Source organism: Paroedura picta, chromosome 6 (assembly GCF_049243985.1).
Source record: "Paroedura picta isolate Pp20150507F chromosome 6, Ppicta_v3.0, whole genome shotgun sequence".
In the NCBI taxonomy this organism is placed as follows: Eukaryota; Metazoa; Chordata; class Lepidosauria; order Squamata; family Gekkonidae; genus Paroedura; species Paroedura picta.
In genome coordinates this window covers 16,798,009-16,819,632 of record NC_135374.1, presented here as the reverse complement: position 1 = coordinate 16,819,632, position 21,624 = coordinate 16,798,009, and the positions used below count along the sequence as shown (strand labels likewise).

The following is a 21,624-nucleotide window of genomic DNA, read 5'->3' as shown; positions in this document are numbered from 1 at the left end:
TTTGTTTTATTTTAAGAGAAAGCTAGAGTAATCCTGCAATGTTAGGGCTGCCAGCTTGTTTGGAAAATACCTGGATACTTTGGGAGTGGAGCCTGAGAAGGGCACAATTCCAAAAGGCAGCTAGATGGGGGGGGGACTTCAATAATACCATAAACTAAAGGCCTCCTTCCAAAGTGGCCTAAAACCATTTAAAAATCACAAGGTGATCCAATTAAAAGCGGCTATCATCAAATGCATCCAGGTGTTGGTCTGAAGGAGAACAAAGTCTGAATCCAGGGGCACCCTAAAGACCAACAGACCTTAATTCAAGGTATAGCCTTTGATGTGCATGCACACTTCCTCCGATGCATAAACGTGTATACTGCCAATGACATTCGTTGGTCTTAAAGGTCCAGTTGCCAACCTCCAGGCGGCACCTGTGGATCTTTCGCCATTATACCCGATTTCCAGATGAACAAAAACAGATGGGATCACAACAGATCCAACCAACAGAGATCAGTTCCCCAGGAGAAAATGGCTGCTTTGCTGGGTGCACTCTGTGCCATTATACCCCACTAAGGCTCCTCCCTCCCCCCCCCCCCAAATCCCACCGACTCCCGGCTCCACCCTCAAGTCTCCAGGCATCCCCGAGCTGGCAACCCTTCCCAGGAATTCCAGCTCGTCAGTTCCCCGGGAGAACATGGCTGCTTTGGAGGGTGGGCTCCCCAGCCTTTCATTGCACCGAGGTCCCTCCTTGCCCCGAAACCTCCAGGCGTACCCCAACCCAAACCTGGCAACCCCACATCGCCCGGCCGCCCCGCTAAGCTCGCCCCGCCCCCCCATGACGTCACCCGGTTGGCACGGCAGGCAGACGCGGCGGGGAGGCCGTCTATTACCCAGGCCCCGCCCCGTCTATTAGCTCCGCCCCGCGGCGGGCGGGGCTACCTCGGCCCCGCCCAGAGCCGCCTCGGGGGCTGGCCCGGGCACGCTGCTGTCACTTCCTGCTCCCTCCTCCTCCTCCTCCTCCCCGCGTCTGCGCTCGCCTCCCTCCTCTGCCCGGCCGCCCCTCGCTCGGCACAGGCGCCCCCTGCCCCAGCAAGACCCCCGGCCGCCTCCGTGTCCGCAGCAGCGCCCCCCCGACAGGCCGCCCGGCCGCCGCCAGGAGGAGAAGGAGAAGGAGGCGGCGGCGGCGACGCTGCAGCTGCGCCCGGGACTCGTGCGAGGGCCCGGCTGGCCGCTTCGAGGCGGCGGGATGCCCGTGAAGAAGAAGCGCAAATCCTCGGGGCAGGCGGGCGACGAGACGGGCCTCAAGAAATGCAAGATCAGCAGGTAGCGCACGGGGGGGGGGGCGGGCGTGGAGGCGGGGCTGGCTGCAGGGGGGGAGGGGGGGAGGGGGCTGCCCTTCTCCCCACCTCCCCACCCCCACCCCACCCCACCCCCACTCTGCTCCCTCCCCTCCTGCCCCTTTGGGGATTCTTGCCTTCCTGCCTCGACCCGACCTGAAATATTATCATAGGATTCAGGGGCATTCGTCTTATTCTTTAAAATGCTTTTGCATATCTTATCTCTCTCTCTCTCTCTCTCCCCCTCCCCTAATTTTTTTAAATGAGGAAGCATCCGGTCATCCCCTCCCTTTTCCGGGTTTCTCCCCCCTGGTTGCAGTGGTTCTACCATGAAGGTCCTGGCCTACTACCTAGGTCAGGGGTAGTCAAACTGCGGCCCTCCGGATGTCCATGGACTACAATCCCCATGAGCCCCTGCCAGCGAATGCTGGCAGGGGCTCATGGGAGTTGTAGTCCATGGACATCTGGAGGGCCGGAGTTTTGACTACCCCTGACCTAGGCCTTTTAAGTGGAGGTTTTTCTATGCAGGGCATTACCCCCCCCCACACACACACACCTGCATGCACACCCATGCTGTGAATGAACACACAAAGCTGCCCTATAGTAAGCCAGGACCATTGGTCTGTGGAGGTCAACACTGTTTGCTCTAATTTTCAAAGCACCTCTCAGCCCAAAGGTTTCTTGCCTCACCTGCTCTGATCCTTTTAACGGGAGATGCCCGGGATTGAACCTGAGACCTTCATGTAAAGCAGCGGCCCCAGCCCTCGCTCTCCGCTATGCCGCATATGGCAAGGGCCCTGTGAAAATAACATGCACAGATGAATTGCTGTCAGGTCTCCGTTGCCAGGAGGCCTTTGTCAACTTCTAGGGATGATTCAAAGGAGGGATGTGGTTTTGTACTGAGAGCTGCGTGGTGAGGAAGCCAGATGGTTGCCCGTACTTAACATGGCCTAGCGGCACTTCCTTTGTTTTTGCAGTGTGGATCTCGGCTTCTCCAGGTGCTTGGATTTATGCCTCTGACCTCTGATTGGCCTTGCCACTTTGGCTTCTCTTGTTCACTTGCACGGTACCAGGACTTGACAGCCATGCTGAAGTGTGAGGCTCCCAAATGCCTCACAGGTTTCCACCCCCGTCTTCCATTAGTATTATATGCCATTATATTAGTATATATATATTTCAGTGTATATATATACTGGTATATATACCAGTTTAAAATAGAGGGTTTTGATATACAGGTGCTTTATGACACAGTATGAAGAAGAAGAGTAGGTTCTTATATGCCGCTTTTCCCTACCAGAAGGAGTCTCAAAGCGGCTTACATTTGCCCAGCTGGCTGCATGTGGGGGAGTGCAGAATCAAACCCAGCTCGCCAGATTAGAAGTCCGCACTCCTAACCACTACACCAAACTGGTTCTTTGAAGCCAAAGGCGAATTTTCCATCTGTCTTCAAGCCTATTTCTGTGGGTTACTCTGTCTTATCTGTATCATGCATATCTAAATACTTTGTTCCAGGAAGATGTGACAGACAGGCCAAAGGACTTCAGATTTGCACCCCCTCCAATCCCTTTGGTAGGAAAGGAGTCTCAGTTTCTCAGGTCAAGGTTTCTTGGCAGAGCAATGCTGAAAAGGAAATCCACTAAAAAGAGTCAATGATCCACTCAGTGGGCTTGAACCATTCACATGTTCATCAGTTACCATCGCAGAATAAATCAGAACAGTGTACTTAGAAACTGTGGAGCATGTCACCTTGCCTGGACGTTCAATAATAAAGCATGCAGACCTTGGACAGAAAAGTTTCAATGAAAAAGCCTCTCAGTTGCTTCCAAAGTTTTAGCTCCTCCTGGTAAGGGTGCCTCACTGATACAGCAAATTCTTAAACTGGCTCAGGTGCTGTAGGCCCCATGAATCCTTAAAACGAGGCTGTTCCCCCATCATATCCTGAACTGATTTTTCCTGTGTGAACTAACATGCAGAGAAGGGTCTCTTTGGTTTGTGCTTCAGACCAAACAACAGTCCAGTTTCTGTCTGTCCACCCTTCCATCTCCACTTCTGGTTTAAAGTTGAAGACAATGGCAGATTGGAGAAGGTAGCTGAGATGGTAGCAAGGGAGGGAGCAAGCTTGGTGTAGTGGTTAGGAGTGTGGACTTCTAGTCTGGCAAGCCAGGTTTGATTCCCCCCTCCTCTTCCATATGCAGCCAGCTGGGTGACCTTGGGCTTGACACAGCACTGATAAAGCTGTTCTGACCGAGCAGTGATATCAGCCTCATCTACCTCACAGTGTGTCTGTTGTGGGGAGAGGAAAGGGAAGGCGACTGTAAGCCACTTTGAGACACCTTCGGGTAAAGAAAAGTGGCATATAAGAATCAAGTCCATCTTCAGTAATATCAGGGCTCTCTCAGCCCCACCTCCCTCACAGGGTGTCTGTTGTGGGGAAAGGAAAGGGAAGGCGACTGTAAGCCACCTTGAGACTCCTTCAGGTAGGGAAAAGCAGCATATAAGAACCAACTCTTCTTCTTGTCCTTCTTTTCCTCCTCTTCTAATGCAGCCTCTGTCTGGAGGGGTATAGATTTGGCCTCATTTTGGCTTAATAGGTTCGCCAGGCCAAATGCTGCTGGGCTTTTCATTGTAGCTCAAATTCAAGTAGGGACTTTGTTTTCAGCAACTTATTTCTGAACAAGGTGTGCCTGCAGTGCCATACCATTGACATTTTGGGGGAAGCTCCCTTAGAATCTCAGAACAGCAGCCTTACAATGTTGGGTGGCATGTAATTAGTTGGGGCTACCCTTGAAAACCTCCATGGAAAGAAAAAATTTAAATCATTCTAGATGGTTTTTCTTCACTTACTGGACAATCCTATCCAGATTTACTTGGAAGTAAGTCCCCATGGCGTTTATTGGTGCTTAGTCCCAGGTAAGGATGCATAGGATTAAACTCCTATCCCACATTGCAGTGAGAAACCTTGATTTAAATCTTGTACGCCAATTCATAAAGAGCAACTTTTGCTCCACTGGTGATGATGGTGGTGGTCCTCATCACTAAGTAGACTGACTTCTCGCCAGTTGGTCTAGATCAGCCTTTTTCAACCTTTGGACCATGGAGGAACCTCTAAAATGATTTTGAGGCTTCGTGGAGCCCTGTAAGTGTTGACATGCCCCTTCAGAGAAGTGGGTCAGAAGAAGGAGTCAGCCAATCAAGCGATCATTTACCATTTCCATTGGGGAGAAAGAGACTAGGCCTGTAGAGCCAGTTTGGTGTAGTGGTTAGGAATGCGGACTTCTAATCTGGCGAGCTGGGTTTGATTCTGCACCCAGCTGGGTGACCTTGGGCTCCCCACAGCACTGATAAAGCTGTTCTAACCTAGTGATATCTGGTCTCTCTCAGCCTCCCCTCCCTCACAGGGTGTCTGTTGTAGGGAGAGGAAGGGAAGGTGACAGTAAGCTGCTTTGAGATTCCTTCTGGTAGAGAAAAGTGGCATATAAGAACCAACTCTACTTCTTCTAGAGCAACAGGGGACTTGGGCTGCTGTTACAATTGGTGATGTCAGTGGCTATCTGAATTTCTGGAAAAGGCCGCATAACCCCCAGGGAGCTCTCACTTGAACCCAGGGCTCCCCGGAACCCTGGTTGGGAATCCCTGGTCTAGACTGAGAAGCATGCCCTTTATGGTTTGCTTACACAGAGCTTTGGTGTTGGCGCACCTGTTGTCATGTGGGTCAGGTTCAGAAAAGCGTGTTATGTTCCATGTAAGAGCCAATGTCTTTTACATTGTCAAGGGCATTGATGCTGGTGAGAGACCCTCTTTGGTTAGTCCCTTCTTTGCAGGAATGGATAAATTATTTATGCACCCCTGCTAAAATGACTCGGTGCTTATACAAATTGGCAAGTGTTGTCTCAGATAAACCATGGTTTAGTCCATTGTTTTACAAACTCCACTGACCATCTGATTCTGAAACTTGCTGCAGCAGTGGTTAGGTACGGGGGCCTCACAACGCAGGCACAAGAAGAGAGCTGGAGGTTTTATGCCCTGCTTTTTACCACCCAAAGGAGTTCCAAAGCGGCTTACAATCCCCTTTCCCTTCCTGCAACAGACCGCTTGTGAGATAGCCCTGAGATTACATCTCTGTGAGAAGAACTCCCAAGAGAACTGTGACCGACCCAAGGTCACCCAGCTGTCTGGAGGAGTGGAGGATTAAAACCAGTTCTCCAGATTAGAGTCAGCTGCACTACGCTGACTCAGGAGAGGAACTGAAGCCGTATAATAAAAGAGCTCTGCCTCTTCTGTGAGCATTGTAGGTTAGAGACAGCAGCACCTACGTTTGGGGACCGAAGGAATGCTGCAACTGCAGCTTCTTTAGAACGCCCTTACAGCCAAGAGAATGGTCCCACCTCCTCTCTTCTCCCCTGTTCCTTTTATCGACTTCTCCTTGGCTTGCTATGGGCCAGAATTTCTCAGCACTGATGCCCTGACCTGAAAAGCCCAGGCAAGCACAAGTTCCGATCATTTTTGGAAGCTAAGCAGGGTTAACCATGGCTAGTATTTGGAAGAGAGATCTCCAAGGAGTTGGGCAGTGAATCCTTAGGGGCCTTGACGTGGAGGCAGGCAATGTCAGACCACCTCTGAATGTCCCTTGCCTGGCTGCCAGACAATCCTCAGATCTCCTGACTACACTACACTCGCCATACAATAAATCAGTCTCAACATGGAGGCGTTAAAGCAGGGAGGATAGGACCAAGTCATGCCTGTAACCCTGAGGCAGTCAGGGGGTTTCTGTAGACATCATGAGAGGAAAGGCCAGCTGCCCATCCACAGGCTTAACACAGTCATACCAAAATTGCAAGTTAGTAGTAGTAATAATAATATTAGTATTCTTTTGTTCTGTATTAGGTGTATTCGTTGCTGGTTTGTATGATTAAAGGAGAGCCAAGGAATATGTGCACAGATTTCCCAATTGCTTGTGCTTAACAAGTTTATAGATTTTCCTTAGTTGTTGTAGTGTAGTTGTAGACTAGCCTTTCTTGACTTTTTACCATTGAGAAGTCCCTGAAGCATTCTTCAGGCTTTGAGAAGCCCCAGAAGTGGGCACCATCACGCAGAATATGGTTGGGAAGCAGAGCTGTGGACATGCCCACTTGGGGCCCCTCCCCTTCTCACCCCCTCCAGGCACTATCATTGGCCATTTTGGGAGGTGTGTGTGGGAGGGTGGAAGTGACGTATATGGTCATATCACTGATAAATGTTTGATAATTTTATTTTTGAAATATATTAAAAATTAATTCCCACCCATTCAGGAAACTCTTCCAGGGTGGTCAAGAAACCCCAGGGTTTCACATAACCCTGGTTGAGAAAGCCTATTGTAGATGTTCAGCTGCTCCCCTTACATTAAAGTAGATGTTTTGCTGGGGTTTTTGAGTATTCAGGGTCACCCAGGTAAGCCTGAAACTTTTTAACTGAATGAAACTGATAGACATGGGTTTCAATGTGACCTTTTAATAATCACCAGTTCTGAGCCGTCATTAAGATCTGAGATGTTTCTAAAGCTGAGATCCTAAACTTAGTTACAGAGTCCAAATTTGACGGGAAATTAAACTTCCGCATAAATTTACTTAAGGTCATGCTTTGATTCAGGAGTCACCAACAAAGTGGGCAAAAGTTCTACTTAGCTCTGCGTACTTTCTAAAAGCACTTGGTGGGCACCCGAGAAAGTGTCATTGGGTGCCTGGTGCCCTTGGGCATCATTTTAGGGACCCCTGCTCTAATTGCAATTTTATTTTACTTATACCTAATCCATGCCATGCTCTTCAGGCAGCCTACAAATGGAATAATACAGTCAACAGTGTCATGAAATCTAGTTAAAGCTATAAAGACAGTGGGACAAAACCAGCATTAAAGCATCGGTAGCCAAAACTCTGCCAAACCAAACAAGCAGATAGGCTTATTGTAATCAATATAGCAGGGGTAGTCAAACTGTGGCCCTCCAGGTGTCCATGGACTACATTCCCAGGAGCCCCTGCCAGCAAAGGCTGGCAGGGGCTCCTGGGAATTGTAGTACATGGACATCTGGAGGGCCGCAGTTTGACTACCCCTGCAATAGAGTATGGTAGGCCTCCAGTGGCAGAGAGAATCCTATGAAGTTGGGCCTGTAGCATATAGTGCTCTATAAACCCCAAACATGTGGCCACTGAGAAGGGTCTCATGTAAAAGGACAGGAGAGTCCATAAGAGCAAAAAGTGCTGGGCCCAGAACAACAAATATGTTGGGGTTCATGAAGCCCTGGGTTCCTCTTGGCTTCAGAGGATATGACTCACAAAAATGGGTTCAGATTGCAGGCAGAAAGTTACTAGCTGGATATAAGGTATTTTTTTTACAGTTAATTCAGCCGTGAAATTGGCTGTCTAAAGAGTTGATGAGCTCCTCCTCATTGGCAATCTTCAAGCTGCATGCTCTAGGCCAGGGGTAGTCAACTTGTGGTCCTCCAGATGTTCATGGGCTACAATTCCCATGAGCTTGCAAATGCTGGCAGGGGCTCATGGGAATTGTTGTCCATAAACATCTGGAGGACCACGGGTTGATGACTACCCCTGCTCTAGGCTGATCCTGCATTGAGCAGGGAGTTGGACTACGTGGCCTGTATGACCCCTTTCAACTCTGTGATACTTGGTTTAAAAGGCCATTGGGGGGGGGAACCACAAATACACTTAATGACCTGTCAAAGAGACTTAGTTATTGTATTTCCTGTCTACAGTTCATGAGGTCTTACTTGCACTTCTTGGTTTAAACTATGTTATATCTAAATATATGTAGGTATTATATCTGCTCGGAAGACTTGGCTATGAGAATAAAAACGGGTTCTTGACCTCTTGCATTGCAATTTGGGTAATATGAATTGTCTTTTTGAATTCTCAAGCAGATAACTCTTACGAAGAACATAACAAATGTCGTCATCTCATACTTATAAAGCGTGTTGTTTACTCCCTCATAAAACTTGTGGGAAACCGTAAGATCAAACATGACACATTCATTTTGAGCAAACTCTTTTGCCCTTTAGAAAGAAAAAAAAACAGGGCTTTGTGTCTTTCAGTGTTTCATCACAGGGAATTACACCAGGGAAATGTGACAGTAACTTTATTGTCTGTCCCCTTGTGTTTTTGCAAGCTATTGCAGGTCCCAAGCTTCTGGTAAAGTGATAAGCGAGGAGGACCATTTTTCAAGCAAGAAGTGCCTGGCTTGGTTTTATGAATATGCAGGTATGAACATGCTGGTTTTAAATTTCTCTTTTTGATATGTTCATGTACAATTTAAATGTTCTTAGACATGTTAATCCAGGGGTTCCCAATGTGTCCGTAGGCACCCAAATGCTTATTACCTGCCCACCAAAAACTTGATAGGCTGTGCAAATGGATACACATGTTGCTGTGACAGCAACTGTTCTCACAGCCCAATGGTCTTCACTGTATAACTGAAGGTAAGCCATAGCAGCCATTTTGTGGCTGGCCCCGCCTCCTGAGGTCGCCATTTTGTGACTGTGCCCCCACCGCACTGTATCAGCATTTCAAAGGTGCCTGCAGGATCAAAAAGATGGGGGACTCCTGTGTTAGCCAGTTCACTTAAAGTTCTTAAGTGCAATGTGGTTAGCTATAGGATCCAAACTCTAAACTCTAATTTTAATTTTGCCGGGCAACCTTTTCAGTAGTGAGTTAGCTAGTCTGTCTCAATCTTACGGCCAAGCGAACATGCTCCGCACCAGCCCCACCACTCTCACTGCCCTCCTGGCCACTGGGAGAGATAGGTGGGCTGCCAAGGCCCCCCAGCCCGTTTTTAAAACTGGCTTCACTACTAGTGTTTTTATCCATTGCTATCATTACTTATCTAGTGCCATCAATGTGCATGGTACTGTACACAGTGTGGTGCACCAAGAAGATGGCAGTGCTCCAAGAAGCTTGCATTCTGAATTTAGACACGTGTGAGACAAAAGGAGTAGGGCAAATACATACATTGGAGTGTATTAATTCTTTTTTTTTTATAGAAGATTTTTATTTTTATTTTCCAGAGTTAAAGACAGTGAAATACATGCAATCTACATTGTCAGTACAGAAAAAGGAGGGTTATGCTCTTCATTTGATACACTTAGTTCCCCGTTTTAATCCCCTTTGTATTATTTCCTTAAATAGTTCAGGTAAGGGCCCCATTGTTCTTGAAAGGCCTCTTCTGTTCTTCCGTTAACTATTAGTGTCAGTTTAGCCATCTTGGCAAAATCAGCTAGTTTATTCAGCCAGTCTTCTGTCGAGGGTAGTTCTTGCGTTTTCCATTTCTTGGCCAATTCTAGTCTTGCTGCCGTCGTCGCGTAGAAGAAAAAACTCTGTGTGTGGGTTGGGAGGCACTGCGGAGGAACACTTAATGAAATAGCTTCAGCTTTCATAGGAAATCTAAGACCCCACATTTTCTGCATAATAATATGTATTTTTGCCCAAAACTTATAAAGAGTGTATTAATTCTTATATTTTTGTAGGCACCCACCCACACCTCTTGTCATGCTTACCAAGTGTTTTTAAGACTAGGGTGGGCTCAGGTGCTGCTTGTGCCCATTAGGGCTTCTGATTTGATTGACAGCAGTTGTCACCACAGCATAAGGATCACTGTGCTGCTGATGTTAAGCTGTGGCCATCATTTTATGGCAAGCTCCACTTCCTGCAGCAGCCACCAGATGGCAGCTATTTTGTTGCGCCCCCCCATGCCCTGTCAGAATTTCCAGGGGACAGAGAAGGTGGACACCTGTGCACTTTTCATGGAGAAGGCACAGGCTCCAAAAGGTCAGGAGCCCCTGATCTGAAAAATTCAATGTGAAATATGCTCCAATGCTTTGCCTCAGCTTTGTGTTGGTTAGCTCAGTGCATTTGGAAGAACACGTTTTGTGGCACCGTTGGGTCTTGGAACCCCGAATTTCATCAAACGCCGCAGAACAACAGAGTGAAGAGAGCAAATGACTGCAGCTAGAGAGAGGGTTGAGGAATCCCTTCCCCTCTTGTGGCTTCTCTGCTGCATATTCCAACCCTGGCATGGTACTCTGCCCAGAGTCTGTTTTGCTTCTAAACGAAAGGCACAAGTATGACATGTATAATGTACATATCTCAACCTGCTGTTTTCTTATTGGAGGTGATGATGAAGTTGTGGGGCCGGAAGGAATGGAGAAATTCTGTGAGGATATTGGCGTTGAACCTGAAAACGTGAGTTTTGCCACTGAATAGTTCTAGAGCTAGTTTGGTGTAGTGGTTAGGAGTGCGGACTTCTAATCTGGCATGCCAGGTTCGATTCTGCACTCCCCCACATGCAGCCAGCTGGGTGACCTTGGGCTCGCCACGGCACTGATAAAGCTGTTCTGACTGAGCAAGAATATCAGGGCTCTCTCAGCCTCCCCTGCCTCACAGGGTGTCTGTTGTGGGGAGAGGAAAGGGAAGGCGACTGCAAGCCGCTTTGAGCCTCCTTCGTGTAGGGAAAAGCGGCATATAAGAACCTACTCTTATTCTTTTTCTTCTAGCTGTCTAATAAAAGATTTCATGATTCCAGTTTCCCGGTGGTTCTGCTTCCTGTGTATTCTGTGTTTCTGTTGTCTCCCCCAACCAAACACGGGGCACTGGTTTTTTTATATAAACTAGAGGTGAAGCCCGCTTTAAAAGCTGGCTGGGGGCTGGCATCTGCTGTTCAAGGCTACAGAGAGTGGTAGGAGGGCAGCAGAGGATGTGGTGGCAAGGAAGTGGCGAATGGTGGCAGGGCACACATGAGGGAGGTGGCCACTTGTGGTGTTGCCACCGTGGGGGAGGCACAGACCGGCACAGTAGCCTCCGCCAGGGGATGAGAAGGACAGACACTTGCTCTGCGGAGGGCCCGTGTTCCTGGGCTGCCTCTTCAGTGGGGGCCAGGAAGGTGAGTTGAGTGTCTGTAGAGGATAAGGATGGACTTTGCAACTTTTACCAGTGGTGAGGAGGCAGGGCAGATACACAGGACCTCTGTGGGGGAGACAGCCAGCGTACCCAGTCACTGTGGGTGGGGAGGAGGTGGACACCTGTGCCCTTTTCATGGAGGAGCCAGTTGGTCTGCACAGTCCCTGTCAGCGATGAGGATGCAGTGGCCCCCTGATGCTTTCTGACAGTGCACCAGCCCCCCCCAGGTGGCCCTCAGTGGGAAGGGCCCTCTAAGGGCCAGCACGTCATTGGAAGTACCCTTCACATTTTAAGTAGTAAGATGGTGATTATATATATGTTTGGGTTTGATGGGAGAATTCATTACTTAATGATCTCCAAAACCAGTTGTGAAAAATTGCTTTCACCGGTGGAACAACATAAGAAAGCACTGAGTTCTTAACCTGCTACCCTCCTTGTAAGGTAGAATGGGGACAGAAGCATAATTGTAGGGGAGGATGGGAAGGAGCTGCTAAGTTCTGCTAAGTGAGAAACAACACTGGGCATTTTTACAAGGGGATGTAATTGGGTATGGAAAGGGTCCAAAATAAAATTTCAGTAGGCATTAAGAAAACTACATTAAAACTCCCTACAAGTTTTTTTTTCCCCTAGGCAGATCCATAAACATCTTACATTAATAATGTAATCTTAAATACATGAAAAAATTATTACCTGAGAATAGAAGATGTTCTTCAATGGTTTTATGAGTACATGATTCATAGAAAAATAGATTCATATAAACGGAGAGTTGGAAGGGGCCATATAGGCCATCTAGTCCAGGCTGTAGGATCAGCCTCAAGCAGCCAGGATAAGGATCTGTCCAGCCTTTGCTTGAAGACTGCCAGTGAGGGGGAAGCTTATCTGCTCCTTAGGCAGTTGATTCTCCTGCTGAATTACTCTGGCTGTGAAAAACATTTTCCTGTTATCTAGCTAGCATTGTCCTACATGTAGTTTAAAGTCATTACTGCGAGTCCTCTCCTCTGTTGCCAACAGGAACCTCTCCCTGCCCTCCTCTAAATGGCAACCTTTTAAATACTTAAAGACAGCAATCATCTCCCCTCTCCTGGAGGAGCAAGTAAACCCAGGTCTTAATTACACCCTTTCCCAACTTTTTTGTACCATATAGAAACTTGAGTTGCTATTTCAAGAATGAATTTCGTATTGAATAGAAAAAGGTATCCAGGGTTGTTGTTTTTTTTTTCTCCTAGTGTGTTTATCTCTTCCTTTTTCTCCCGTTTAGATTATTATGTTAGTTTTAGCCTGGAAATTGGAGGCTGAAAACATGGGATTTTTTACCAAGGAAGAATGGTTGAAGGGGATGACCTCATTGCAGTAAGCCCTTATATTTGGAATTGCATGTGTTTATGGGTATCTAGTTGAAATGCCAGACTGGTTTTATTTTTTTTTTCCCTTCAGTTCTCCGGTCACTTAGTTGCTTGCCTGTACGGTTGTCCAATTCAAACAGACTTCTAGTCATTATTTGAGGATGCCTGCTGAAGTCAGATAGAGCTGGATCTCAAGGGTCATCTAGTCCAGCCATCTTCACATTGCAGGAAATTCACAACTACTCCCCTCCACTGCCCCAGTGACCTTCCCTGATCTGTGCCCAGGATTCCTAGCCAATCTGGCTTGGCTGAACATTTCCTTCCTGACCCCAACGTGGTGATCAGCATTGCATGTAAGGAAAGGCCCCAAGAGCTGAGCACTGACTCATCCCTTCCTGCCTTCCCTTCCATGATCTGCTGAGTTCATAGAATCAGCATTGCTCTCAGATGGCCAACTAGCCTCTGCTTGAAAACTTCCAAAGGAGGAGAGGCCACCACCTCCCAAGGAAGCCTGTTCCACTGAACCGGAGCCCTAATACTTGAAGATGGCTGTCATAACATCTCTTCTTCAGGCTAAACATACCCAACTCCTTCAGCCTTTCCTCATGGGACTTGGTCTCCAGACCCCTCACCCACCTGAGTTGCCCTCCAATCTAGTCCAACCCCCTGCACCATGCAGGAGTAAATAGATGAGCAAGTACTTTACATGCTGGAGTAGAGGGAGAAATCTGGTGCTGGCTCGCTGCTTATTGCTTGATTATTTGGGTCGTTATTAAGGCCAGATTATCAGCGCGGGAACCCTTTAGGTCAGGGGTAGTCAACCCCTGTGGTCCTCCAGATGTCCATGGACTACAATCCCCATGAGCCCCTGCCAGCATTTGATGGCAGGGGCTCATGGGAATTGTAGTCCATGGACATCTGGAGGACCACAGGGGTTGACTGCCCTTGCTTTAGGTCATTGGGTGGAAAAGAGTCTTCAGTCGACTCCCACCAGATATGGTTTTAGCATGATTAAGGGAGGAGTTGCTTAACATTCCTTGTACAACCTCTGCATGACTGACTGTCATTTTGACATCAGTTTGATCCAGACTCCCGTTTTTCATTGCACGGCCCGTTCTCAGATTATTATTATTATTATTATTATTATTATTATTATTATTATTATTATTATTATTATTATTATTATTATTATTAGATTTATAGCCCGCCACTCCCTTGCGGCTCGTGTGCAAATGTACAGAGCTCCTTTGTGAGGGAGAGTCCCCTGGCATCAACATGTCCTTTTCATATGCCTAATGTGTAACTTCAGCAAGCCTATTGTCATCAACGTTGAGAGGCCTGTTTGTAAATGTTGATGGGTCTGAAAAAACAAGGCCAAGGCCGATGGTGCAAAATAGGTCAAGATATTTTCAGTGTTTTTTTTTTAATTATTCCCTATGTGTGTTGCCAAAAAAGCCTTTTTCAGGGAAATCTAATGTGCAATGCAGGAATAGCAATACTGATTTTTCACAAATAGGGTTAAAATCGTATTTGTATCGAGTATTGCAGATTCCCCTGAAGAAGGCTCTCTTTTTTTTAGTGAAATGTGTGGGGAATCTTTTTAAAAAATGTTTTGATTGATTCTGCACCATCAAACCTGGCCTTGATTTTCCAAACCCAGTGACTGGTGCAGCACTTTATTTTCTTGTCAGTGTTAACACACAGTTCATAAGCCTTTACAAACTGATTTCAGATTAAAACCTGATCAGAAGTTGAAGGAGTCAGGCTCAAGTAATGTTTGCGCAGCAGCCAGGAATATGACCCAGCAATTGTCCTTGGAAAGCATATCTGTCCCTGGTAGTTGATGCTGTTATGCTGTGTGTGTGTGTGTGTTTATGTGTGTGTGTGTGTTTGTTTAAAGGAAATTGTGTTTCCCATCCCATCACAGGCTTATTGTCACCTTTCCTTTCAGATGTGACTGCACAGAGAAACTGCAAAGTAAATTTGATTTTTTGCGCTCGCAGTTGAATGACATTTCAACGTTTAAGAATATCTACAGATACGCGTTTGATTTTGCAAGGGTAAGTGCACGCCGCTTCTTAGGAACTGAACGTTCTCACAAAGCCCTGTGTTGCAGGTTCTCAGCCTTGTTTCTTTTTCGTTTTAGGACAAAGACCAGAGGAGTCTCGATATCGATACTGCAAAATCTATGTTAGCTCTTTTATTAGGAAGAACGTGGCCACTGTTTTCAGTATTTTACCAATACTTAGAGGTATGTTTGTTTGTTTTTAAGCAATGCTGCTCAGCCTTCACTTTAATCTGCTTTGCAAAGGGGGTAATCCTTAAACAAAGGGGGTAATCCTTAAGGGGGTAATCCTTAAACAGGGGGTAATCCTTAAACAAAGGTATGCCCTTCTAAACCCATCGATTTCAGAAGATTTAGAAGAGTGTAACTCTGTTTAGGAGTAAGTTATCTACTTGGTTGCAAGGTGAGATGGCTGAACTTGAGTTAATTCACAAGTTCACAATACTGCACACCCGGGATGGGAGTGGGGGGCTAAATAGGGACATAGGATTCTTATCTCAGTACAGATGCTAATTCCCCCCCCCAAGCATTTCCATTCTGCTCTAATCAAATGGATTACAGAATGCATGGTACCTTTGCATCCTTTACAAGCCTGCTGTGCAATACCCCCTCCCACCTTCTGACTGGAATAAAAGGACTCAGATCTCCAATTCTACTGGTGTCTGATTGAAGGGAGCTTTGATGGAGCTGTCACAGTTCCTCAGACCCTGGCAGACGGAGCTCCTCCATCAGGGTTTTGATTGAGACAAGGCTAAGGAAGATCTGGGTTTCTCCTTTAGAGGCCCTACAGATGCCTGACCATCTGGGTAGGTGGCCTCTTCCGAGGTTAGTGGGTGGTGTTTATTGGATCTGGACTGGTAGGTTGGCAGGGAACAGATGGGATTATGCTGCTAAGAATGTGTTTTATTCTGTTTTTATTATGGGTTTTATTATAAACCACAAGCCGGCGTGGCCCGGGAGTGGCAGTCAATAAATTTAAATATAGATAAATAAAATAAATGACTCTCAAAAGCTCATACCATGGAACTCTTGTTGAGCTCCCAGGTGCTGTTAGACTCTACTTTCTATTCAGCACAACTCTTGATCTTATATGAGCCCAGGGACTTTAGCCCAGTACAGAATGGAGCCCCATGCACTCACTAAACATGCCAGAAGGGAGACCCCCATGTGAGCACACTGGTTCCACCCCCTTAGTGGTCCCCTGGTCATCTGCTGGGGGTGGGAAGCAGCCATGCAAACTCCTCCTCCCCTTAATCAGTGTTGCTCCTTTCCAGCTGTCCTGATCATGGGGAGGAAAAGTTGGTGATTGTGCATCTTGTGTGCCCTTGCAGATATCTCAGTGATCACATGGAGACAGGATGGAGTCAGGACTCTGGTGGCCATTTTTCTTTCTCATATGCTCAGGGACTGTCTGAGGGTTGCCAAGTTTTACCAGGCTTTTTGCTCTATAGAAAGGGGGGGGGGTAGCATGCCATGTTATCATTTGCTACCCTTTCCCTTTTCTCCAGTTGCTCAGAATAGAGGAGAGGGTTCTAAGCCACATCGCTGGGGAGGAGAAAGTGGGGTATAAATGAGCTATATAAAAATTCCACCTTTGTGCCCCAAAATAATATGTTCTGACATTCAGGCTAGAGTAAATCTTATTTACATGAACTACTAAATCCTCAAAAAACACTTTCTGGATAACCGTAATCTCTTTTTAGGGAAAACCGTTTGTATTCAAGTTCTTGTATATGACACTTGGGTGGCTAAGTGATTTCTTGGGGTTTTTCTCCCCCATCCACAGCAGTCAAAATACAGAGTTATTAACAAAGATCAGTGGTACAATGTGTTAGAATTCAGCCGAACTGTCCATGCAGATCTTAGCAACTATGATGAAGACGGGGCGTGTAAGTATTCCCATTTTAATTTAAAATCTGTGTTTCCCTTTCTTGTGAAGAATATGGGGACAGCTAGATGACCCAGGAGAACCCTTCCAGCTCTATGATTCTAACTTCCTAATATTATCAAAATAAATGTTGTTGATCTGATGTTTTAATTACAGTTTTGAACATTCCAGTATTGGTGGCGTTGAGAACTTTATTACTTTTTGATGAACTCGAGTCCTTGACAGTCCCTATCACCAATTAGTTCTCCCTAGACTTTTGAACTAAGTTACGAGAAAAGATAGTGATACTCACAGGACTGAGGCTGTGTTTACCTTTGAGCCTGCATCTCTGGCATCCGAGATGTGATGACCAGCAATTCTCACGACAAGTTTGCATGGTGTGCTCCCACTGTCCAGCTGCCGTCTAGGAAGTCAATTTGCAAAGTGCTCCTTGTCACAACCAATGAAATTTTTAAACCCACGTTGATTCGGAAGACTTGGGAGCATAGGTTTCATGGCCTTTTATTTGATCCTCTGATGGATGAAAAAGGAATGAATCAGAGAAACCTTTACTGGCATGGGCAGCACTGAACAATAGGTCCCCTTTGAAAGGTGCCTAGCTGCATTGATCTGAAGCAGCAAAACAAAGTTTTGTACATTGGCATTTTTAAGACCAACCAGGCATCAGCTTTTGTGTGCAAGCACACTTCTTCAGAATAAAACTCAGTGGGCCTTAAGGGTTCCACTGCACTCAGACTTTGTTCTGTTTGAACTGTACTAAAGCACATCTGTTCTGTAGTCAGGACTTGTGACTTGCAGGCCCACTGAAAAGGAAATGCAGGCCAGGTTGAATCAGCTGATGTAGCTGACCCTTGTGACTTCAGTCATCATCATCAGTGGATTTTGATGCCATCTCCCTCCCGTAACGTTGTCTCAAAAAGTTGCAATGACTTTTGTAAACAATCGCCTCCAGAACCTGTGCCTATATTGCCCTCAGCTTGACTTCTTAAAACCTGGGTCGGAATGGAATGCGTGGACCAATTAGCTGGTAATTACTCTGGCCTTGATTCAGGAATCTGTCAACAGTGGATGCAGATTCCCTCCCAGCAGAAATCTCCTCTTACTCTTTTCCCTAGCTTTTTGCCCACGTTGCTCCTGAGCCTCAGGAATTACTATTCTGGGGGTCAAAAATGGACTGCTGGAAGGAAATCTGTTTTGTCAACGGCCCCACGCTGCATTCCAAGCCCATCGGAAGGGTTAATAACTGTTGCTAATGGTAGACGTCTGGAAAGCTCTAACCCAGTGGTTCTCAACCTGGGGGTCACAGCAGGGCAAGCAGCTTGGCCGGGGGGGGGGGGGGGAGCACCATCCACACAACAGCTTTGTGGGGTAGATCAAGATAGAGCAGGGGCAGTCAAACTGCGGCCCTCCAGATGTCCATGGACTACAATTCCCATGAGGCTCATGGGAATTGTAGTCCATGGACATCTGGAGGGCCGCAGTTTGACTACCCCTGAGATAGAGCATTCGTCTGTCTGGAGCAGCGGAAAAGAGCAAGATCGGCATGGTGGGACAAGAGGCAGAACTGAACGCCAGAAAAAAAGCAATTTATATACAATCACAAACAATGGATCTTCATGCCATTGGTCAGTTTTGGTTTAATGTCTGTGAAAGAACACTTGCATAATATTATGGTTGGGGGTCACCGCAACATGAGGGACTGTATTAAAGGGTCGCGGCCTTAGGAAGGTTGAGGACCACTGCTCTTAACCCATAACGCTGCAGTGTGTAACCGGCGTTGCTTCGTTTTTCAGGGCCTGTTCTTCTCGACGAATTTGTGGAGTGGCAAAAGGTTCGCCAGCCATCATAGCGAAAACAGCTCTGGGGGAAAGAAAGGCTGGCTCTCGCGAGGCCCACCTCTACAAAAAACTGAGTCAGAAACCCAGCATCCTCATCCTATTGAACTTTATAGTCATTTTTTTTTCCTTTTATTTTTTAGAGGAAGCCTCGTTACATATGAAACAGGCATTGAACCACACCTCTTCTGAGACTGAAAGTCGGAAAGTTTTGTTTGTCTTAAGTTTCAATCATTTCAGAGCAATGAACATTGAGAGTTTTAACCGTCTTAAAAATGAAGGGCGTCCCTTGAGTTGAGAGCGTAGCTTCTGTACTCCCCATACCAAAACATTGGAAACTGCGTTCGAAGTGCCCCGCCGGGGGTGTTTTGAATCCGATAGCTGTGTTTTGAGAAACTGTAGTAGGGTATGATTCAGGTATGGTAGTTTTGCAAGTGGAACAACTGTCTTTAGGGAGAATGATTGTAAACAATTAGGCCTTGGGGGTTGGTTTACTGATGCTCAAGTCTCATTTGTGCCATAGGCTGCCACTTCACAAAGAAGGTGTGGCTGTAATTTTAATTGCTTTCATCCCCACCTGCGGGGGGATCTTTGATTGGAACCTTCATAGCACACCGCCGAAGATGGCCTACCTTCAGTTTGACTTTCCTTTAACTGAGATGGTGTCTGTGATAAGGCAACGGCCAGTTCTTAAAAAGCAGTCATTAAGTTGTGTTTTATTAAATTGTAAGCAGCTTGTAATACTTAAAAGACAAAAAAAAAGAACCACCCCAGGAACGCTTAAGACAAATCTAGGCCCCTTTAATGTACACCGGATTAAGAACGTTCAGAGCAGGACCATATTTCCTCCCAGGTCTCCAGATTCGGATAACTGTGTTAGTTTCACTTGATAAGCTGGTTGCATCTCAGTGTGGAGGTAAAAAATGGTAGATGGCTGCCTATCAAGAGCAGGAGTGAGGAATTCTCTGTGTGTTTGTGGGTGGGTGGATGGGTGGGTTGACTCAAATGGGCAACGGTAGAAATCTGAAGTGTTGAAACCTGGCTCTGTTTGAGTACTTGAGCACCATCCAGTGCCATACACTCAAATGTTGCTTGGATAAAACGTAAAATTGCTTCCTGTCTTTGGCCCAGTCTATCTGTGCCTAATGTGGTTTGCAGCATGTAAATCAATTGAACATGTGAACGATCATAATGGTGAACAGGTGGGCAGAGATTCAGGAAATGAACTGGCCGCTGCTTGTTGATCACCTTCAACTCAATTCAGTGTTCTGACCAGCTGTATCATCAGTTTAGCAAACCTGAATCCAACTTGTAATAGGTGTGGATATCCCCAAATCATATCAGGCTAGGTAAGAAGTACTGTATTTGCTGGTGTGCTATAAGAAAGTGCAGGTAAGACAAGATCATCTTGCTTGGAAGACGGGATTATTTTTTGGTCACCATTTTTGGAGTTTTGCTCCAATATCTGATTATTTAATTTAAAAGATGTCTCATCCCCCCCCCCCCCCAAGCTTTGCCTGCTATTCGGATATCAGATCAAGTTACTCAAAGACTACTTTTTTGAGTCACCTTATACAGTGGCCAAACTGTGGTTCTCCAGATGACCATGGACCACAATTCCCATGAGCCCCTACCAGCATGTGCTGGCAGGGGCTCATGGGAATTGTGGTCCATGGTCTTCAAGAACCACAGTTTGGCAATCCCTGATATTAGGGGATAACCTTACACTGTGGAAGCATGAGAAGGAAGCTATTTCATTTGGCTTGGCTCCAGCAGTTGCTGGAGTGGCACTCAGTGAAATCCCTCAAAATAACAGAGGTGATCACATGCTCAAAAAGTTTGGGGAACCCCTGGTCTAACTGTTATACACCAGCTACATTCTCATCTCCAGATTGTTGTAGTAAGACACTTCCAATTCAGGTAGAAGAAAACCCATATCAAAGTCAGCAGATATGTGGGAATTCTGCAGTACCTGGCTGAGTCACAAGATAATTTCTTGAAGAAGTAGTTGAAATAGTAGTCTTTCATTAAATACTTATTGTATAGGGCTTTCCAGAATAGGGCTGCCCTTAGGCTGGAGGTCACCTTAACATGAGATAAGGTGACACCCCCCTCCCCACACACACACCCCAAAAAAGCAACACACCTTGGCATGTCAGCCAGGGATGATATTAAATTGCTTTCTAATACTGCCATTTCCCAGATGAGATACTTTCACAAGCACTGATCTGGACTGGAGGAAGTAGCATGAAATTAGCTCCAGAAATAATCCTTGTAGGTGAAGCATTCATTTGCCCCCATTGATTCCACTTAGCATTGTGAAATATTCATATACTTCCTGGGTTGCCCCGACTTTTCTCAAACCTGGTTTGCTCTGATGTTTTGGGAAAGATTGGATAACTGTTGTCTGCGCATGTGTAAAAGAACTGGCCCGTGGATATCATTGCATGGTTATCACTATGATACGTGTACAAGATTCTCTGAATTCTTAACTTTCATGTTTACATTTCTAGCCCCTTCTATCATGGACATGTCTTTCCCCCCTTATTTCTCTCCAGTGGGAGGGGCTAGAGATTTGAAAATTGTGAATGCAGAGAACCTGGTATGCATATTGGTATACCATTATACCAATATCCTAGGGACAACTTTAATTTTTTTTTCAAAAGCCCTGGTGGCTGGGGAGGGCAGCAGCAACTGAGGTAACTGGGGTAGGGAAGCTGAGGGAACCTGATGGAAACTTTCCCCCAGAATTAGCATCCTGTTCTTTTCATGAGGTTTTCGGGGGGGGGGGCATTTCTCTTGAGATCTCCGGGAATTGAGAGAACCCAACTTTTTACAATGCAAATAAAAGACTCTCCAAATCCAGGTCATAGATTTTGTTTTAAGTAATTTAGCCCAAAGGAGTTGGTACTAGCATGGTCATCATCCAGATGTTGTGTCAGCCAGTGGCAGCATCATTAATGTGAAGGTTTTTAAAAACTGCTGTGCGTGACATGTATCTCTGAGGTTTTATCAGTATTCTTGTAATAAAACCAATATTTCAGGGATTTGCAACTTCTGTGTTTGTGAGTGAGCTTTTTGGATTAATAGGGTCCTGTCAAGAGTACTGGCGAATGCACCATGACGAATCCGTTCTGCTCAAAGATAACTTCATGCTGCTTCTTTTTATTGTATAACTCTAAAATAATCTATCGTAGAACAATGCCTTTATGAAGTCCTGTTAAAATAGTCTGTTC

The 21,624-nt window shown here is 46.2% G+C and overlaps 1 protein-coding gene across 2 annotated transcripts; it reads left to right on the top strand.

Annotated features, from left to right (window-relative positions):
• Positions 1 to 900: 900 nt before the first annotated feature.
• On the top strand, positions 901 to 21,442 carry DCUN1D5 (defective in cullin neddylation 1 domain containing 5). 2 transcript variants are annotated; one of them, XM_077341541.1, is made up of 8 exons: positions 901 to 1,308; positions 8,475 to 8,566; positions 10,473 to 10,543; positions 12,516 to 12,607; positions 14,552 to 14,660; positions 14,747 to 14,851; positions 16,455 to 16,554; positions 18,347 to 21,442. In XM_077341541.1, exons 1-8 carry the CDS (start codon positions 1,232 to 1,234, stop codon positions 18,400 to 18,402), a joined length of 702 nt encoding a protein of 233 aa, XP_077197656.1. In that variant the 5' UTR covers positions 901 to 1,231; the 3' UTR covers positions 18,403 to 21,442. The 2 variants fall into 2 exon arrangements, with proteins under 2 accessions (XP_077197656.1, XP_077197655.1); XM_077341540.1 differs by having other exon boundaries at positions 904 to 1,308; positions 16,452 to 16,554.
• Positions 21,443 to 21,624: the final 182 nt, after the last annotated feature.